Consider the following 16,171-nt stretch of genomic DNA (forward strand, 5'->3'; position numbering starts at 1 on the left):
ACCTGACCTCGGCTATCCCACCTGACCACGTCTGCTCTGATTCCCACCTGGTACCTGACCTTGGCTTGAACTGACTACCCAGTAAACACCTAAATCCCGTAAGGGCTTGCATACCACGCACAGGCGCCTCCAGTTTGCAGACCTATCTCCGTGCACCAGCTGTGCTTCTGAGTGGACCTCCAACCAGCACTCCTACAGGTGACCTGTGCAACTTTGGGCCTGACTCCCACTGTCCCACTCTAGGGAGTCCGGAACTTAGCCGCAAGGGAAGCCCTCTCTCCATTGGCCTCCATCACCAGGTACGTGATAACACCCCTCATGGTTAGGATGAGCACCACCCTTGCAGAGTACACCCCTCCAGGGTAGGATGAGCCCCACCCCTGCAGAATACACCCCTCCAAGGCGGGATGAGACCTACCCCTGCAGAATATATCCAATGTAAGGTGAAACAGATATGGGGAAGATAAGGATGGGGATACGGCATATAATGTAGACACGCCCACCTAATATACAGCTGGTGTATATTGGGTGGGTCCTCCATGGGTAGAATGAGCCCCACCCCTGCAGGATACACCCCTCCAGGGTAGGATGAGCCCCACCCCTGCAGAATACACCCCTCCAAGGTGGGATGAGCCCCACCCCTGCAGAATACACCCCTCAAGGGTAGGATGAACCCCGCCCTTGCAGAATACACCCCTTCAGGGTAGGATGAGCCCTGCCCCTACAGAATACACCCCTCCAAGGTTGGATGAGCCCAATCCCTGCAGAAAACACCCCTCCAAGGTTGGATGATCCCCACTCCGGCAGAAAACACCCTTCCATTGAAACATGAACCCCACCCCTGCAGAAAACACCCTTCCATTGTAGGATGAGCCCCAATCCTGTAGAATATACCCCTCCAAGGGAAGGATGAACCTCACCCCTGCAGAATACACCCCTCTAAGGTGAGATGAGCCCCATCCCTGCAGAATATACCCCTCCAAGGGAAGGATGAACCCCACCCCTGCAGAATACAGCCCTCCAAGGTAGGATGAGCCCTGCCCCTACAGAATACACCCCTCCAAGGTTGGATGAGCCCCATCCCTGCAGAAAATACCCTTCCATTGTAGGATGAGCCCCACTCCTGTAGAATACACCCCTCCAAGGAAAGGATGAACCATACCTCTTCAGAATACACCCCTCCAGGCTAGGATGAGCCCCATCCCTGCAGAAAACACCCCTCCAGGGTAGCATGAACCCCACACCTGCACAATACACCCCTCCAGGGTAATATGAGCCCCACCCCTGCAGAATACCCTTCTCCAGGGTAGGATGAGCGCCACCAGTGCAAAATACACCCCTCCAGGGTAGGATGGGCCCTATCCCTGCAGAATACACCCATCCAGGTTAGGATGAGCGCCACCAGTAAAGAATACACCACTCCAGGGTAGGATGAGTCCCACGTATTAACAGTAGTTATTAAGAGGTTGTCAAATGAATTATCATGTCACCCAATATTGGTCTCCATTCAGTAGCCAAAAAAGGCATTCAAAAAAGGGGGATTTGTGAAAAGAAATTCACAGAAAAAGCGGCTACATTATGAACAGAACGTGACACTCAGAAAAATTTCCAAAAATTATGCTTTATTACACACATATAAATATGACATATGGGCGTTCGCCCTGGTTTACCATCACCTCAGTATGAGACAATACACACAGACCTAAAACCATATAAAATGACACCAAGACCGGTCTAAATGCATGTGCAACAGAAAAAATGACTGCAGGAGTCTAATGTCCCTGTAGCACAGACACATAGGTGAACACTTCCCAAAAGAGGTGTATCCAAAAATTATACCATAGGCATACCATAATATTGAATTTATAAATAGAACAATACCATTATGGGGAATCCCAGTCAGGGAATCCAAAAATTGTACTATGGATATAAGTATCACATGTATGCAATGCAGCAAGCACAATATGCGTCAAAAAGAGAACAACAAGCCTCAGGCCTGTATGGAGGGAGACATAAATGTCAAATATATGATGCAATACATTCCTGTACCGGCACAAGTGGTTGGGGCCCATTCATCTGTAATATAAACAGCTGTATCCTAGAGCTCTTGAATGAAAATATGCCCCATTTATCCCCAGGATGGAAGAAAAGATGCAAAAAGCAGCACTCTGCTTGAAATGGTATCTTCACCACTATATGTGGACTACACACCACCTTTCGTAGGAAAAACAGGACATATCCCAAAAGATCTTCTGCCTGTTGAGATATATGTGGTATATCCTGTATCTTATACAAAGCACCATGATGTCCCCATCCTGTAGTGAGACAAATGATATGTGGGAAGTCACTGACAGAGTTTACACTCAATAAGATATATAGGTCATATAGATCACAGAGGACCATATATCTAATGTCCTGTAACAGTCCACTCACCACCTGTGCTGTGGGTATTAGGAATGAAAGAGATGTCCTTCATGGGTACTGCCATACACGGCCACAGAGGCCTAGGAACCACCGCTGACATCCGCCGATATACCGCGGGTTCCAGCCCCTTCTTGGCGCTTGTGCTGCTCACACTTGCCTCATGGCATGTGAAGATGGCTTCCTCCTTATGGGTCAGCGTGCGTTCCACCTAATGCGCATGACCGGAAGTGACGTATCTGACGTATGACGTCAACGCGTTTCGCCGATGGGCGTATCTCACTCAGCTTCGTCAGGACCAATGATCCTGACGAAGCTGAGTGAGATACGCCCATCGGCGAAACGCGTTGACGTCATACGTCAGATACGTCACTTCCGGTCATGCGCATTAGGTGGAACGCACGCTGACCCATAAGGAGGAAGCCATCTTCACATGCCATGAGGCAAGTGTGAGCAGCACAAGCGCCAAGAAGGGGCTGGAACCCGCGGTATATCGGCGGATGTCAGCGGTGGTTCCTAGGCCTCTGTGGCCGTGTATGGCAGTACCCATGAAGGACATCTCTTTCATTCCTAATACCCACAGCACAGGTGGTGAGTGGACTGTTACAGGACATTAGATATATGGTCCTCTGTGATCTATATGACCTATATATCTTATTGAGTGTAAACTCTGTCAGTGACTTCCCACATATCATTTGTCTCACTACAGGATGGGGACATCATGGTGCTTTGTATAAGATACAGGATATACCACATATATCTCAACAGGCAGAAGATCTTTTGGGATATGTCCTGTTTTTCCTACGAAAGGTGGTGTGTAGTCCACATATAGTGGTGAAGATACCATTTCAAGCAGAGTGCTGCTTTTTGCATCTTTTCTTCCATCCTGGGGATAAATGGGGCATATTTTCATTCAAGAGCTCTAGGATACAGCTGTTTATATTACAGATGAATGGGCCCCAACCACTTGTGCCGGTACAGGAATGTATTGCATCATATATTTGACATTTATGTCTCCCTCCATACAGGCCTGAGGCTTGTTGTTCTCTTTTTGACGCATATTGTGCTTGCTGCATTGCATACATGTGATACTTATATCCATAGTACAATTTTTGGATTCCCTGATTGGGATTCACCATAATGGTATTGTTCTATTTATAAATTCAATATTATGGTATGCCTATGGTATAATTTTTGGATACACCTCTTTTGGGAAGTGTTCACCTATGTGTCTGTGCTACAGGGACATTAGACTCCTGCAGTCATTTTTTCTGTTGCACATGCATTTAGACCGGTCTTGGTGTCATTTTATATGGTTTTAGGTCTGTGTGTATTGTCTCATACTGAGGTGATGGTAAACCAGGGCGAACGCCCATATGTCATATTTATATGTGTGTAATAAAGCATAATTTTTGGAAATTTTTCTGAGTGTCACGTTCTGTTCATAATGTAGCCGCTTTTTCTGTGAATTTCTTTTCACAAATCCCCCTTTTTTGAGTAGGATGAGTCCCACCCCTGCAGAATACACCCATCCATTGTAGTATGAGCCCTACCCTTGCAGAATATATCCAATGATGAAACAGATATGGGGAAGACAAGGATGGGGATATGGCATATAATGTAGAAGACCGCTGTATATTAGGTGGGTGTGTCCTCCATGGGTTGTCAGGGCCACACTTATAGACAATCTGAACGCTCTGTACGATTCAAGTTATTTTATTACTGAAATGATACATCTCAGTCCCACGTCTTGGGGAAATAACATTATAAAAATCTCTCTAGAGACCCATGGATATAATAAACACTTAGTGTAGACGTAAAAAAGGCAGCAAGTGTGAGAGCGGAACCCTGTGTGCGCAAAGACTGTGCGGACGCGGCACTTCCTCCGATCCATGGTACGATGGTAAGGGGTGGAACTTCCTTCTATCCATGGTATGATGGTAAGGGGCGGCACTTCCTCCTATCCATGGTACGACGGTAAGGGGCGGAACTTCCTTCTATCCATGGTACGATGGTAAGGGGCGGCACTTCCTCCTATCCATGGTACGATGGTAAGGGGTGGAACTTCCTTCTATCCATGGTATGATGGTAAGGGGCGGCACTTCCTCCTATCCATGGTACGACGGTAAGGGGCGGAACTTCCTTCTATCCATGGTACGATGGTAAGGGGCGAAACTTCCTTCTATCCATGGTACGACGGTAAGGGGCGGCACTTCCTTCTATACATGGTACGATGGTAAGGGGCGGTACTTCCTCCTATCCATGGTACGACGGTAAGGGGCGGAACTTCCTTCTATCCATGGTACGATGGTAAGGGGCGGCACTTCCTTCTATACATGGTACGACGGTAAGGGGCGGAACTTCCTTCTATACATGGTACGACGGTAAGGGGCGGAACTTCCTTCTATCCATGGTACGACGGTAAGGGGCGGCACTTCCTCCTATCCATGGTACGACGGTAAGGGGCGGAACTTCCTTCTATCCATGGTACGATGGTAAGGAGCGGAACTTCCTTCTATCCATGGTATGATGGTAAGGGGCGGAACTTCCTTCTATCCATGGTATGATGGTAAGGGGCGGAACTTCCTTCTATCCATGGTACGATGGTAAGGGGCGGCACTTCCTTCTATCCATGGTATGATGGTAAGGGGCGGAACTTCCTTCTATCCATGGTACGATGGTAAGGGGCGGCACTTCCTCCTATTCATGGTATGATGGTAAGGGGCAGAACTTCCTCCTATCAATGGTATGAGGGTAAGGGGCGGCGCTTCCTCCTATCCATGGTATGATGGTAAGGGGCGGCGCTTCCTCCTATCCATGGTATGACGGTAAGGGGCGGCTGATGGTGCTGTTTGTTGTCATCGCCAAGAGCTCCCACCTGAAGGAAAGCACAGTGAGGAGGGCAGCATGCACCCTCTGCCTAACCCTTCTGACCCCTCCCACGTTTGTCTACTGACCCTGCCCACATCCATCTACAGACCCCCCCTACTTCTGTCTACTGATCCAGTTTAAGGGTTGAACTGCATGGACTTTCGTCTTTTTTTCAGCCAGACTAACTATGGAACTATGCAACTATGTTCTGTTTCCACGTCTTCTTCCCAAACCCTCCTACTTTCACCAAGTGAACCCACCCAAATCCACCTCCAACCTTCTCCTGGTTCATTCTATGGACCCCCCCACTACCATCTCCAACCTTCTCCTGGTTCATTCTATGGACCCCCCCACTACCATCTCCGACCCTCTCCTGGTTCATTCTATGGAACCCTCCCACTACCATCTCCAACCCTCTCCTAGTTAATTCTATGGAACCCTTCCACTACCATCTCCAACCTTCTCCTGGTTCATTCTATGAACCTCCCCACTATCATCTCCAACCTTCTTCTGGTTCGTTCTATGGACACCCTACTACCATCTCCAACCTTCTTCTGGTTCGTTCTATGGACCCCCCCACTACCATCTCCAGCCTTCTCCTTGTTCATTCTATGGACCCCCCACCACCACTACCGTCTCCAACCTTCTCCTGCTTCATTCTATAGACCCCCCCCCCACTACCATCTCCAACCTTCTCCTGGTTCATTCTATGGACACTCCACTGCCATCTCCGATCTTCTCCTGGTTCATTCTATGGACCCCCCACTACCATCTCCAACCTTCTCCTGGTTCATTCTATGGAACCCCCCCCACTACCATCTCCGACATTCTCCTCGTTCGTTCTATGGACTCCTCCCACTACCATCTCCGATCTTCTCCTTGTTCATTCTATGGACCACCCCTACTACCATCTCCGACCTTCTCCTGGTTCATTCTATGGACCCCCCACTACCATCTCCGACCTTCTCCTGGTTCGTTCTATGGGCACCCCCCACTACCATCTCTGACCCTCTCCTGGTTCATTCTATGGACCCCCCCACTACCATCTCCAACCTTCCTCTGGTTCATTCTATGGACCCCCCCACTACCATCCCCGACCTTCTCCTGGTTCGTTCTGTAGAACCACCAGTACCACCTGCAGACCCCTTTGTGATTTATCAGCTAATCTCATCCACCTTTACACTCCTCTCACCTGATGTCATGAGGCAGACATGACTGGTCCAGATTGTAATTTAATACTGCCAGCTTACAGAGCGTCTTCAGACTGGGATCTGGAAAACAGAAATCATCACCAGACCACCCATACCTGACATAGGGGCAGAGATCTCCGGACAGACATCCAGCCAGCATGCAGAGATCTCCGGACAGACATCCAGCCAGCATGCAGAGATCTCCGGACAGACATCCAGCCAGCATGCAGAGATCTCCGGACAGACATCCGGACAGCATGCAGAGATCTCCGGACAGACATCCAGCCAGCATGCAGAGATCTCCGGACAGACATTTGAACAGCATGCGGAGATCTCCGGACAGACATCCAGCCAGCATGCAGAGATCTCCGGACAGACATCCAGCCAGCATGCAGAGATCTCCGGACAGACATCCAGCCAGCATGCAGAGATCTCCGGACAGACATCCAGCCAGCATGCAGAGATCTCCGGACAGACATCCACACAGCATGCAGAGATCTCCGGACAGACATCCAGCCAGCATGCAGGGATCTCCGGACAGACATCCGGACAGCATGCAGGGATCTCCGGACAGACATCCGGACAGCATGCAGGGATCTCCGGACAGCATGCAGGGATCTCCGGACAGCATGCAGGGATCTCCGGACAGCATGCAGGGATCTCCGGACAGCATGCAGGGATCTCCGGACAGCATGCAGGGATCTCCGGACAGCATGCAGGGATCTCCGGACAGCATGCAGGGATCTCCGGACAGCATGCAGGGATCTCCGGACAGACATCCGGACAGCATGCAGGGATCTCCAGACAGACATCCGGACAGCATGCAGGGATCTCCAGACAGACATCCGGACAGCATGCAGGGATCTCCAGACAGACATCCGGACAGCATGCAGGGATCTCCAGACAGACATCCGGACAGCATGCAGGGATCTCCGGACAGACATCCGGACAGCATGCAGGGATCTCCGGACAGACATCCGGACAGCATGCAGGGATCTCCGGACAGACATCCGGACAGCATGCAGGGATCTCCGGACAGACATCCGGACAGCATGCAGGGATCTCCGGACAGACATCCACACAGCATGCAGGGATCCCTGGACAGACATACAGACGGTGGGATGGTGCTCCATCTACTTACTGAAGTCCAGGATATAGAGATCCGAGTGATCCGTCAGGTTGAACTCATCATGGGGATCCTGGTCCTGGGAGGGGCTAAAGACAGGAAGGAGAGCATTGCACAATCATTTGAGCTCGTCTTGCCAATCATGTCTCTCATTGTTACCATAACAACCTGACCGATCCCTCCTCCCCCCTCATGTCTGCTTGTCCTAAAGTTCCATAACTGTCATCCATGCTCCTCCCCCATTGTCCCATCATCCATGCTCCTCCCCCATTGTCCCATCATCCATGCTCCTCCCCCATTGTCCCATCATCCATGCTCCTCTCCCACTATCACACCTATCATCTATGCTCCTCCCCCACTGTCACACCTATCATCTATGCTCCTCCCCCACTGTCACACCCCTAATCTGTATTCGCTCCTCCCTTAGTGTAACCATCAGACAGAACCAATGGTGATAGTAGGTCTCGGAATCTTCTTACCTGGTGCCTCCAAAAAGCAGGATTTTGTCACCTACAATGCAACAGCACTGTCTGCGCCGAGCGCACGGACCTTTTCCCTGGACCTCCACACGCTGCCAGCGACCCGAATCTGAGACATCAGACAAGACACGTTTAGAATCGGCCCTTCTCAATGTACCACCCATAACGTGTGACCACCCATCCCAATGTCCCACCCATAACACGACCGCCCATCCCAATGCCCCACCCATAACGCATGACCGCCCATCCCAATGTCCCACCCATAACACATGACCGCCCATCCCAATGTCCCACCCATAACACATGACTGCCCATCCCAATGCCCCACCCATAACGCGTGAACACCCATCCCAATGTCCCACCCATAACACATGACCTCCCATCCCAATGCCCCACCCATAACCGCCCATCCCAATGTCCCACCCATAACACGTGACCTCCCATCCCAATGCCCCACCCATAACGCGTGACCACCCATTGCAATGTCCCACCCATAACACATGACCGCCCATCCCAATGTCCAACCCATAACACGAGACCACCCATCCCAATGTCCCACCCATAACACGAGACCGCCCATCCCAATGTCCTACCCATAACGTGTGGCTGAGCACATCTTCAGGTTCCATTCATGAACATACCATACGGAAATTCACCACCTGAGGATGACCAGCAAGCCTCACGAAGCACCGGTGAGACATACTCTCCACTCAGTGCCAGATGATGGAGGGATGAGAGAGAACAGAGGCAGGAGAGGGACAACCCCAGAGAGAAGAACCTTCCCAAGAAGGGGGAGGAGAGACAGACGTGGAGGAAGATTGGAAAAGATAACAAAGAACCACATCTCCCAGCCGAAACTCCATAGGGTTCCCCCAGAGGTTGCTGGGTGTTGGTGTGCTCCTACCTGTAGCCACAATGTCACTTCTCAGAGCCAACTGGATGGGACTGATGGAGCACCACCTCTAGTTCCTCCAATATAGAACCACTGACACCAATGGTGGTGTTATAACAGTCTGTAAGAGGTCCAGTCCTCACACTGACCCCCAATGTAAGGGACATTCTTCCCACTGACCCCCAATGTGAGGGACATTCTTCCCACTGACCCCCAATGTGAGGGACATTCTTCCCACTGACCCCCAATGTGAGGGACATTCTTCCCACTGACCCCCAATGTAAGGGACATTCTTCCCACTGACCCCCAATGTAAGGGACATTCTTCCCACTGACCCCCAATGTAAGGGACATTCTTCCCACTGACCCCCAATGTGAGGGACATTCTTCCCACTGACCCCCAATGTGAGGGACATTCTTCCCACTGACCCCCAATGTGAGGGACATTCTTCCCACTGACCCCCAATGTGAGGGACATTCTTCCCACTGACCCCCAATGTGAGGGACATTCTTCCCACTGACCCCCAATGTAAGGGACATTCGTCCCACTCACCCCCAATGTGAGGGACATTCTTCCCACTGACCCCCAATGAGTGGAGGCACTATACTGACCAGCACTGACATTACCCCATAGACCACCAATGTAAGGGGGCCTAATAACAATGGTGTGGCTGCTGTACTGTGAGATAGATATATATAGAATGCCAGGGTCCTGGAAAGTAGGCATGTCCCTGTTATTTAGGCTGTGGTCCCTTTAAGGGAGTTCTCATCCATGCCGGGTGTGATGGGAGTGACTTTGGGTGGGGGGCCCATGGAACACAGCTCACTTTGGAGAGGTGGGGAGACCCCTGTCTCAGCTCCCCATATCCCTCTTATGTGCAAGTCCCCCTGTGCCTGTTAGGGGTACAGGGTAATCTGTCCTGATATTGGGGGTGGGGGTTGTCTCAGACTGTGTAGACATATTTAGGAGATTTGTGTTTATGTGTAGTGGCTTAATGGGGGGGGGGGGGTTGTCTCCAGCAGCCCTCCCTCCTGATGGGACTGTCTGTTGGTGTGTCTCTTGTTGCTAAATATAGATTGCCCCGCCCCGTGTCATTATGCAGGGGGGGGGATTACCCCGCCCTATGTCATTATGCGGGGGGATTGCCCCGCCCTGTGTCATTATGCCGAGGGGGGGGGGGGATTGCCCTGCCCTGTGTCATTAAGCAGGGAGGGGGGATTGTCCCGCCCTGTGTCATTATGCAGGGAGGGGGGATTGTCCCGCCCTGTGTCATTATGCAGGGGGGGGGGATTACCCCGCCCTATGTCATTATGCGGGGGGGATTGTCCCGCCCTGTGTCATTATGCAGGGAGGGGGGATTGTCCCCTGACTGTATATATCTTGTATCTGTGTTCAAATAAACTAGTCTACTTCCTGGTTTACTTCAAGTACTCCCGCCTCCACGTCCTGCCACAACCCCCTCAACCTAGTATCTGTCCCCCTGCTCCCTAAAACCACCCCCCAGTTTTCATGTGCACTCCTGAACGCCCGATCGGTGTGCAACAAGCTCACCGCCATCCACGACCTCTTTGTTTCCGGCTCCCTCAACCTCCTAGCGATCACAGAAACCTGGATCCAGCCCACTGACTCCACCTCCCCTGCTACACTCTCCTACGGAGGTCTCACCTGGACCCACTCACCCAGGCCCAACGGTCGTAAAGGTGGTGGGGTTGGTCTGCTCCTGTCACCGCTGAGCACCTTCCGAGTCCTCCCAAACCCCCCCTCCCTATCCTTCTCCTCCTTCGAGGCCCACTGCGTCCGACTATTCTCCCCAACCCCCCTGAAGATTGCTGTGATATACCGGCCTCCTGGATCCATACCCCGCTTCCTGGATGACTTCTCCTCCTGGATCCATACCCCGCTTCCTGGATGACTCCTCCTCCTGGATCCATACCCCGCTTCCTGGATGACTCCTCCTCCTGGATCCATACCCCGCTTCCTGGATGACTTCTCCTCCTGGCTACCCTTCTTCCTCTCCTCTGAGCTACCCACCATCATTCTTGGGGATCTCAACATCCCTGCCAACCTCGACAACCCGGACACAGCCCATCTCCTCCACTTAACCTCCTCCTTTGCACTCACACAGTGCATACAATCCACCACCCACTCCAACGGGAACATCCTGGACCTTGTCTTCTCCAACCGCTGCGCTCCCCACAACCTCACTAACACCCCCTTCCCTCTCTCTGACCACAACCTGATTACCTTCTCTATCTCCTCGTCCTCCAACACCTACCCCTCCAAATGTCACACTACTACCAGCCGTGACCTCCGCAACCTCAACCCTGCCCCCCTCCACTCCGCAGCTGATCAACTCCATGACCGCATCCTCCCCCTGTCCTGCCCCGACTTGGCTATGACCGCCTACAACAACGCGCTGTCAGCAGCCCTTGACTCACTAGCGCCTTTAACCACACGCAACATCAGACCCCGACCGCTCCAGCCCTGGCAGACTGATCACACCAAAACCCTCAAACGACACAGTCGTGCCCTGGAGCGACTATGGCGCAAAACCAAATCCCAACAAGCCTTCACCCGCTACAAATCTGCCTTCCGCACCTACACCTCCTCCCTCCATGCAGCCAAACAAGCCTACTTCCTGACCCTCATCAAGGTCCTCTCCAATCCTCGCCGACTCTTCTCCACCTTCAACTCTCTACTCTCGCCACCCCCACCTCCACCCAGCACCTCACTCACCGCCCTTGAGATTGCCAATCACTTCAAAAACAAGATTGACGCAATTCACAAGGACATTGCCGCAACTCACACGCCCTCTCAACCCGTCCCCTCTCACACAGCTACCCCCTCATCCCCCCTCTCCCTCACCACTGTTCAGACCTCCACCCCACCTAACATCCCTCACACTGAAGCCCCCTCAACACTCCACACCTTCGACCTTACTACCATCGAGGTCACCAAGGTCTTCTCTGATGCCCACCTCACCACCTGCCCCCTCGACCCTATCCCCTCAACTCCTACGACCTCCCTCCTCCTCCATCATACGCTCCCTCACCCACATTTTTAATCTCTCCCTCTCTTCCAGCACATTCCCCTCCCCTCTGAAACATGCACACATCACCCCCATACTTAAAAAGCCCTCCCTGGACCCCAATGACCAGAAACAACCTCAGACCCATCTCCATGCTCCCATTCTCATCCAAACTCCTCGAGCGCCTAGTCTACAATCGCCTATGCTCCCACCTCAACGACAACAACCTCCTCGATCCCCTACAGTCCGGCTTCCGTCCCCTACACTCCACCGAAACTGCCCTACACTCCACCAAAACCGCCTTACTCAAACTCTCCAACGACCTGCTAACCGCCAAAGCCAATGGCCACTATTCAGTGCTCCTACTCCTTGACCTCTCTGCGGCCTTCGACACAGTCGACCACCCCCCCCTCCTCAAAAAACTACACTCCCTCGGCCTCAGAGATTCTGCTCTCTCCTGGCTCTCATCCTACCTGTCACAACGCTCATTCAGCGTTACCTATAATGCTACCACCTCCCCCTCACTCCCCCTCTCTGTTGGGGTCCCTCAAGGCTCTGTCCTCGGGCCCCTTCTCTTCTCCATCTACACCTCCTCCCTCGGCCAACTCATACACTCTCACGGCTTCAACTACCACCTCTATGCCGACGACACACAAATCTATCTCTCAACCCCCCACCTCACCCCCTCAGTCTCCGCCCGAATCACAAGCCTACTGAGCGACATATCAGACTGGATGTCGCTCCACTTCCTTAAACTGAACCTCTCCAAAACTGAGCTCCTTGTCTTCCCCCCAGCCTGGACATCACCCCCCATTGACTTCTCCATCATGTCCAACAACACCACCATCAGGCCCGCCCTGCAGGCCAGAGTACTTGGTGTCAATCCTAGACTCCCATCTGTCCTTCCAGCCCCAGATCCAATCACTAACAAACTCATGCAGACTCCACCTCCGCAACATGCAGACTCCACCTCCGCAACATGCAGACTCCACCTCCGCAACATGCAGACTCCACCTCCGCAACATCTCCAAAATCCATCAATTCCTAACCCCAGAAACCACTAAGCAGCTCATCCACTCCCTCATCATATCACGACTCGACTACTGCAACTCCCTCCTCACCGGCCTGCCTCGCCGCTGGCTATCCCCGCTTCAGTCCATCCTGAATACGGCTGCCAGACTCATTCACCTTTCCAACCGCTCCATCTCCGCCACCCCCCTCTGCCAATCCCTCCACTGACCTCCATTCAGTGTCCTCCACCCCCCTCTGCCAATCCCTCCACTGACCTCCACCCCCCTCTGCCAATCCCTCCACTGGCCTCCACTCAGTGTCCTCCACCCCCCTCTGCCAATCCCTCCACTGTCCTCCACTCAGTGTCCTCCACCCCCCTCTGCCAATCCCTCCACTGTCCTCCACTCAGTGTCCTCCACCCCCCTCTGCCAATCCCTCCACTGTCCTCCACTCAGTGTCCTCCACCCCCCTCTGCCAATCCCTCCACTGGCCTCCACTCAGTGTCCTCCACCCCCCTCTGCCAATCCCTCCACTGGCTTCCAATTGCCCAATGGATCATACAAAGCTGTCCATCATACTGCCCCAAACTACATCACCGACCTGATATCCAAGTACCACCCAACACGCACACTCCGCACCTCACAAGACCTACTCTCTAGTTTCCTGATCTCCTCCTCCCATGCCCGCCTCCAGGACTTCTCCAGGGTGTCACCCATCCTCTGGAACTCCCTACCCCAATCCATCAGACTATCACCTACTCTCCTCTCCTTTAGGCGCACCCTGAAAACCCATCTCTTCAGGGAAGCCTACCTCACCCTCTGCTAATTGCCGATCTCCTCCACTTCTCCTACCACTCCATCCCCCACAGCTATCTTCTCCTATTCCACCATCCCCTCCCTCCTAGATTGTAAGCTCCAAGGATCAGGGCCCTCGCACCCCTCGTGTATTGTTACTGTATTCTCTCATGTTCTGTCCCCCTTTGTAATGTACAGCGCTGAGCGAACTATTGGCGCTTTATAAATACTGTATAATAATAATAAAGTCTGGTGTCGTCTAGTCCTGTATGGTCTCTGTGGTGTCAGTGGTCGGTGTTCGGACAGATTGGTGTCGTCTAGTCCTGTATGGTCAGCGGTGGTGTCTGTGGTCGGTGTTCGGACAGATTGGTGTCGTCTAGTCCTGTATGGTCTCTGTGGTGTCAGTGGTCGGTGTTCGGACAGATTGGTGTCGTCTAGTCCTGTATGGTCTCTGTGGTGTCAGTGGTCGGTGTTCGGACAGATTGGTGTCGTCTAGTCTTGTATAGTCTCTGTGGTGTCAGTGGTCGGTGTTCGGACAGATTGGTGTCGTCTAGTCCTGTATGGTCTCTGTGGTGTCAGTGGTCGGTGTTCGGACAGATTGGTGTCGTCTAGTCTTGTATGGTCTCTGTGGTGTCAGTGGTTGGTGTTCGGACAGATTGGTGTCGTCTAGTCCTGTATGGTCTCTGTGGTGTCAGTGGTCGGTGTTCGGACAGATTGGTGTCGTCTAGTCTTGTATGGTCAGCGGTGGTGTCAGTGGTCGGTGTTCGGACAGACTGGTGTTGTCTAGTCTTGTATGGTCTCTGTGGTGTCAGTGGTCGGTGTTCGGACAGATTGGTGTCGTCTAGTCTTGTATGGTCAGCGGTGGTGTCAGTGGTCGGTGTTCGGACAGACTGGTGTTGTCTAGTCTTGTATGGTCTCTGTGGTGTCAGTGGTCGGTGTTCGGACAGATTGGTGTCGTCTAGTCTTGTATGGTCAGCGGTGGTGTCAGTGGTCGGTGTTCGGACAGACTGGTGTCGTCTAGTCTTGTATGGTCAGCGGTGGTGTCAGTGGTCGGCGGTGGTGTCAGTGGTCGGCGGTGGTGTCAGTGGTCGGCGGTGGTGTCAGTGGTCGGTGTTCGGACAGATTGGTGTCGTCTAGTCCTGTATGGTCTCTGTGGTGTCAGTGGTCGGTGTTCGGACAGATTGGTGTCGTCTAGTCCTGTATGGTCAGCGGTGGTGTCAGTGGTCGGCGGTGGTGTCAGTGGTCGGCGGTGGTGTCAGTGGTCAGCGGTGGTGTCAGTGGTCGGTGTTCGGATGGGGAAGCGGTATTCTAGCGGATGTACTCAGCGCAGTCTGGGACGGTTCCATTACACCGGGTGAGGGGTTCCGGTTGACTTACATTTTGGCCGGGATTAGCAAGTCCTCACAATGGATCAGGAATTCGGAGGCTCGGAATGACCATGGATGGGAAAGAGCCTCCATCTCTGATTACAGAAACGTTGGTACTGAAAGGGTTAACCCCCCCTCTGTAACCCCAGGCCATGGTGGGGGAGGAGAGTATCGCTCACACATACAGAGGCGTGACACATACCTGGGGTGTATTTCCACAGATCTTGAAAGTGACGGTTCAGTCTGGCGTTATATCCACCGAACACATACAGCTCCCCGTGATATGCAACTGGGACAGACATGAAACTCCGGGTTACATGGAACTCTTCACCAAGCCGAGAATACACAGGCTGCCCAGCTACACGGACATATACCGCCTGCCCTACACGGACATATACCGCCTGCCCTACACGGACATGTACCGCCCGCCCAGCTACACGGACATATACCGCCCGCCTGCCCTACACGGACATGTACCGCCCGCCTGCCCTACACGGACATGTACCGCCCGCCCAGCTACACGGACATATACCGCCCGCCCAGCTACACGGACATATACCGCCTGCCCAGCTACACGGACATGTACCGCCCGCCCAGCTACACGGACATGTACCGCCCGCCCAGCTACACGGACATATACCGCCCGCCCAGCTACACGGACATATACCGCCCGCCCAGCTACACGGACATATACCGCCTGCCCTACACGGACATATACCGCCTGCCCAGCTACACGGACATATACCGCCTGCCCAGCTACACGGACATATACCGCCCGCCCAGCTACACGGACATATACCGCCCGCCCAGCTACACGGACATATACCGCCCGCCCAGCTACACGGACATATACCGCCCGCCCAGCTACACGGACATATACCGGCCGCCTGCCCTACACGGACATAAAGGGAAGGAAATGTGTATTTGCTCCCCTCTGATGCTGAACGTTCGCCCCTCACACAGAAACGATCGGTCTAACAATGGAATGTCCC

At 52.9% G+C, this 16,171-nt stretch overlaps 1 protein-coding gene across 1 annotated transcript; it reads right to left on the minus strand.

Moving 5' to 3' along the window:
* Positions 1-4,121: 4,121 nt before the first annotated feature.
* On the minus strand, positions 4,122-15,481 carry LOC149435156 (kelch domain-containing protein 3-like). The gene is made up of 5 exons (XM_089662966.1): positions 15,382-15,481; positions 8,088-8,196; positions 7,624-7,697; positions 6,485-6,563; positions 4,122-5,299 (listed from the first exon to the last, which is right to left on the minus strand). The coding sequence occupies exons 1-5, from the start codon at positions 15,479-15,481 to the stop codon at positions 5,233-5,235; spliced, it is 429 nt and encodes a 142-aa protein (XP_089519092.1). The 3' UTR covers positions 4,122-5,232.
* Positions 15,482-16,171: the final 690 nt, after the last annotated feature.

Source organism: Staurois parvus, unplaced genomic scaffold, assembly GCF_062004578.1.
Source record: "Staurois parvus isolate SC_StPar_1 unplaced genomic scaffold, SC_StPar_1.0 ptg001592l, whole genome shotgun sequence".
In the NCBI taxonomy this organism is placed as follows: Eukaryota; Metazoa; Chordata; class Amphibia; order Anura; family Ranidae; genus Staurois; species Staurois parvus.

What these genes read in the sequence shown, in the direction of transcription:
- LOC149435156 (XM_089662966.1), bottom strand. Translation starts at nt 15,481, where the DNA reads ATGTCTGTCCCAGTTGCATATCACGGGGAGCTGTATGTGTTCGGTGGA. An exon ending in TCTGTGGAAATACACCCCAG is followed by an intron (nt 8,197 to 15,381) that starts GTATGTGTCACG and finishes CTGATGTCTCAG; the next exon opens with ATTCGGGTCGCTGGCAGCGT. An exon ending in TGTCTGCCTCATGACATCAG is followed by an intron (nt 5,300 to 6,484) that starts GTGAGAGGAGTG and finishes GCTTTCCTTCAG; the next exon opens with GTGGGAGCTCTTGGCGATGA.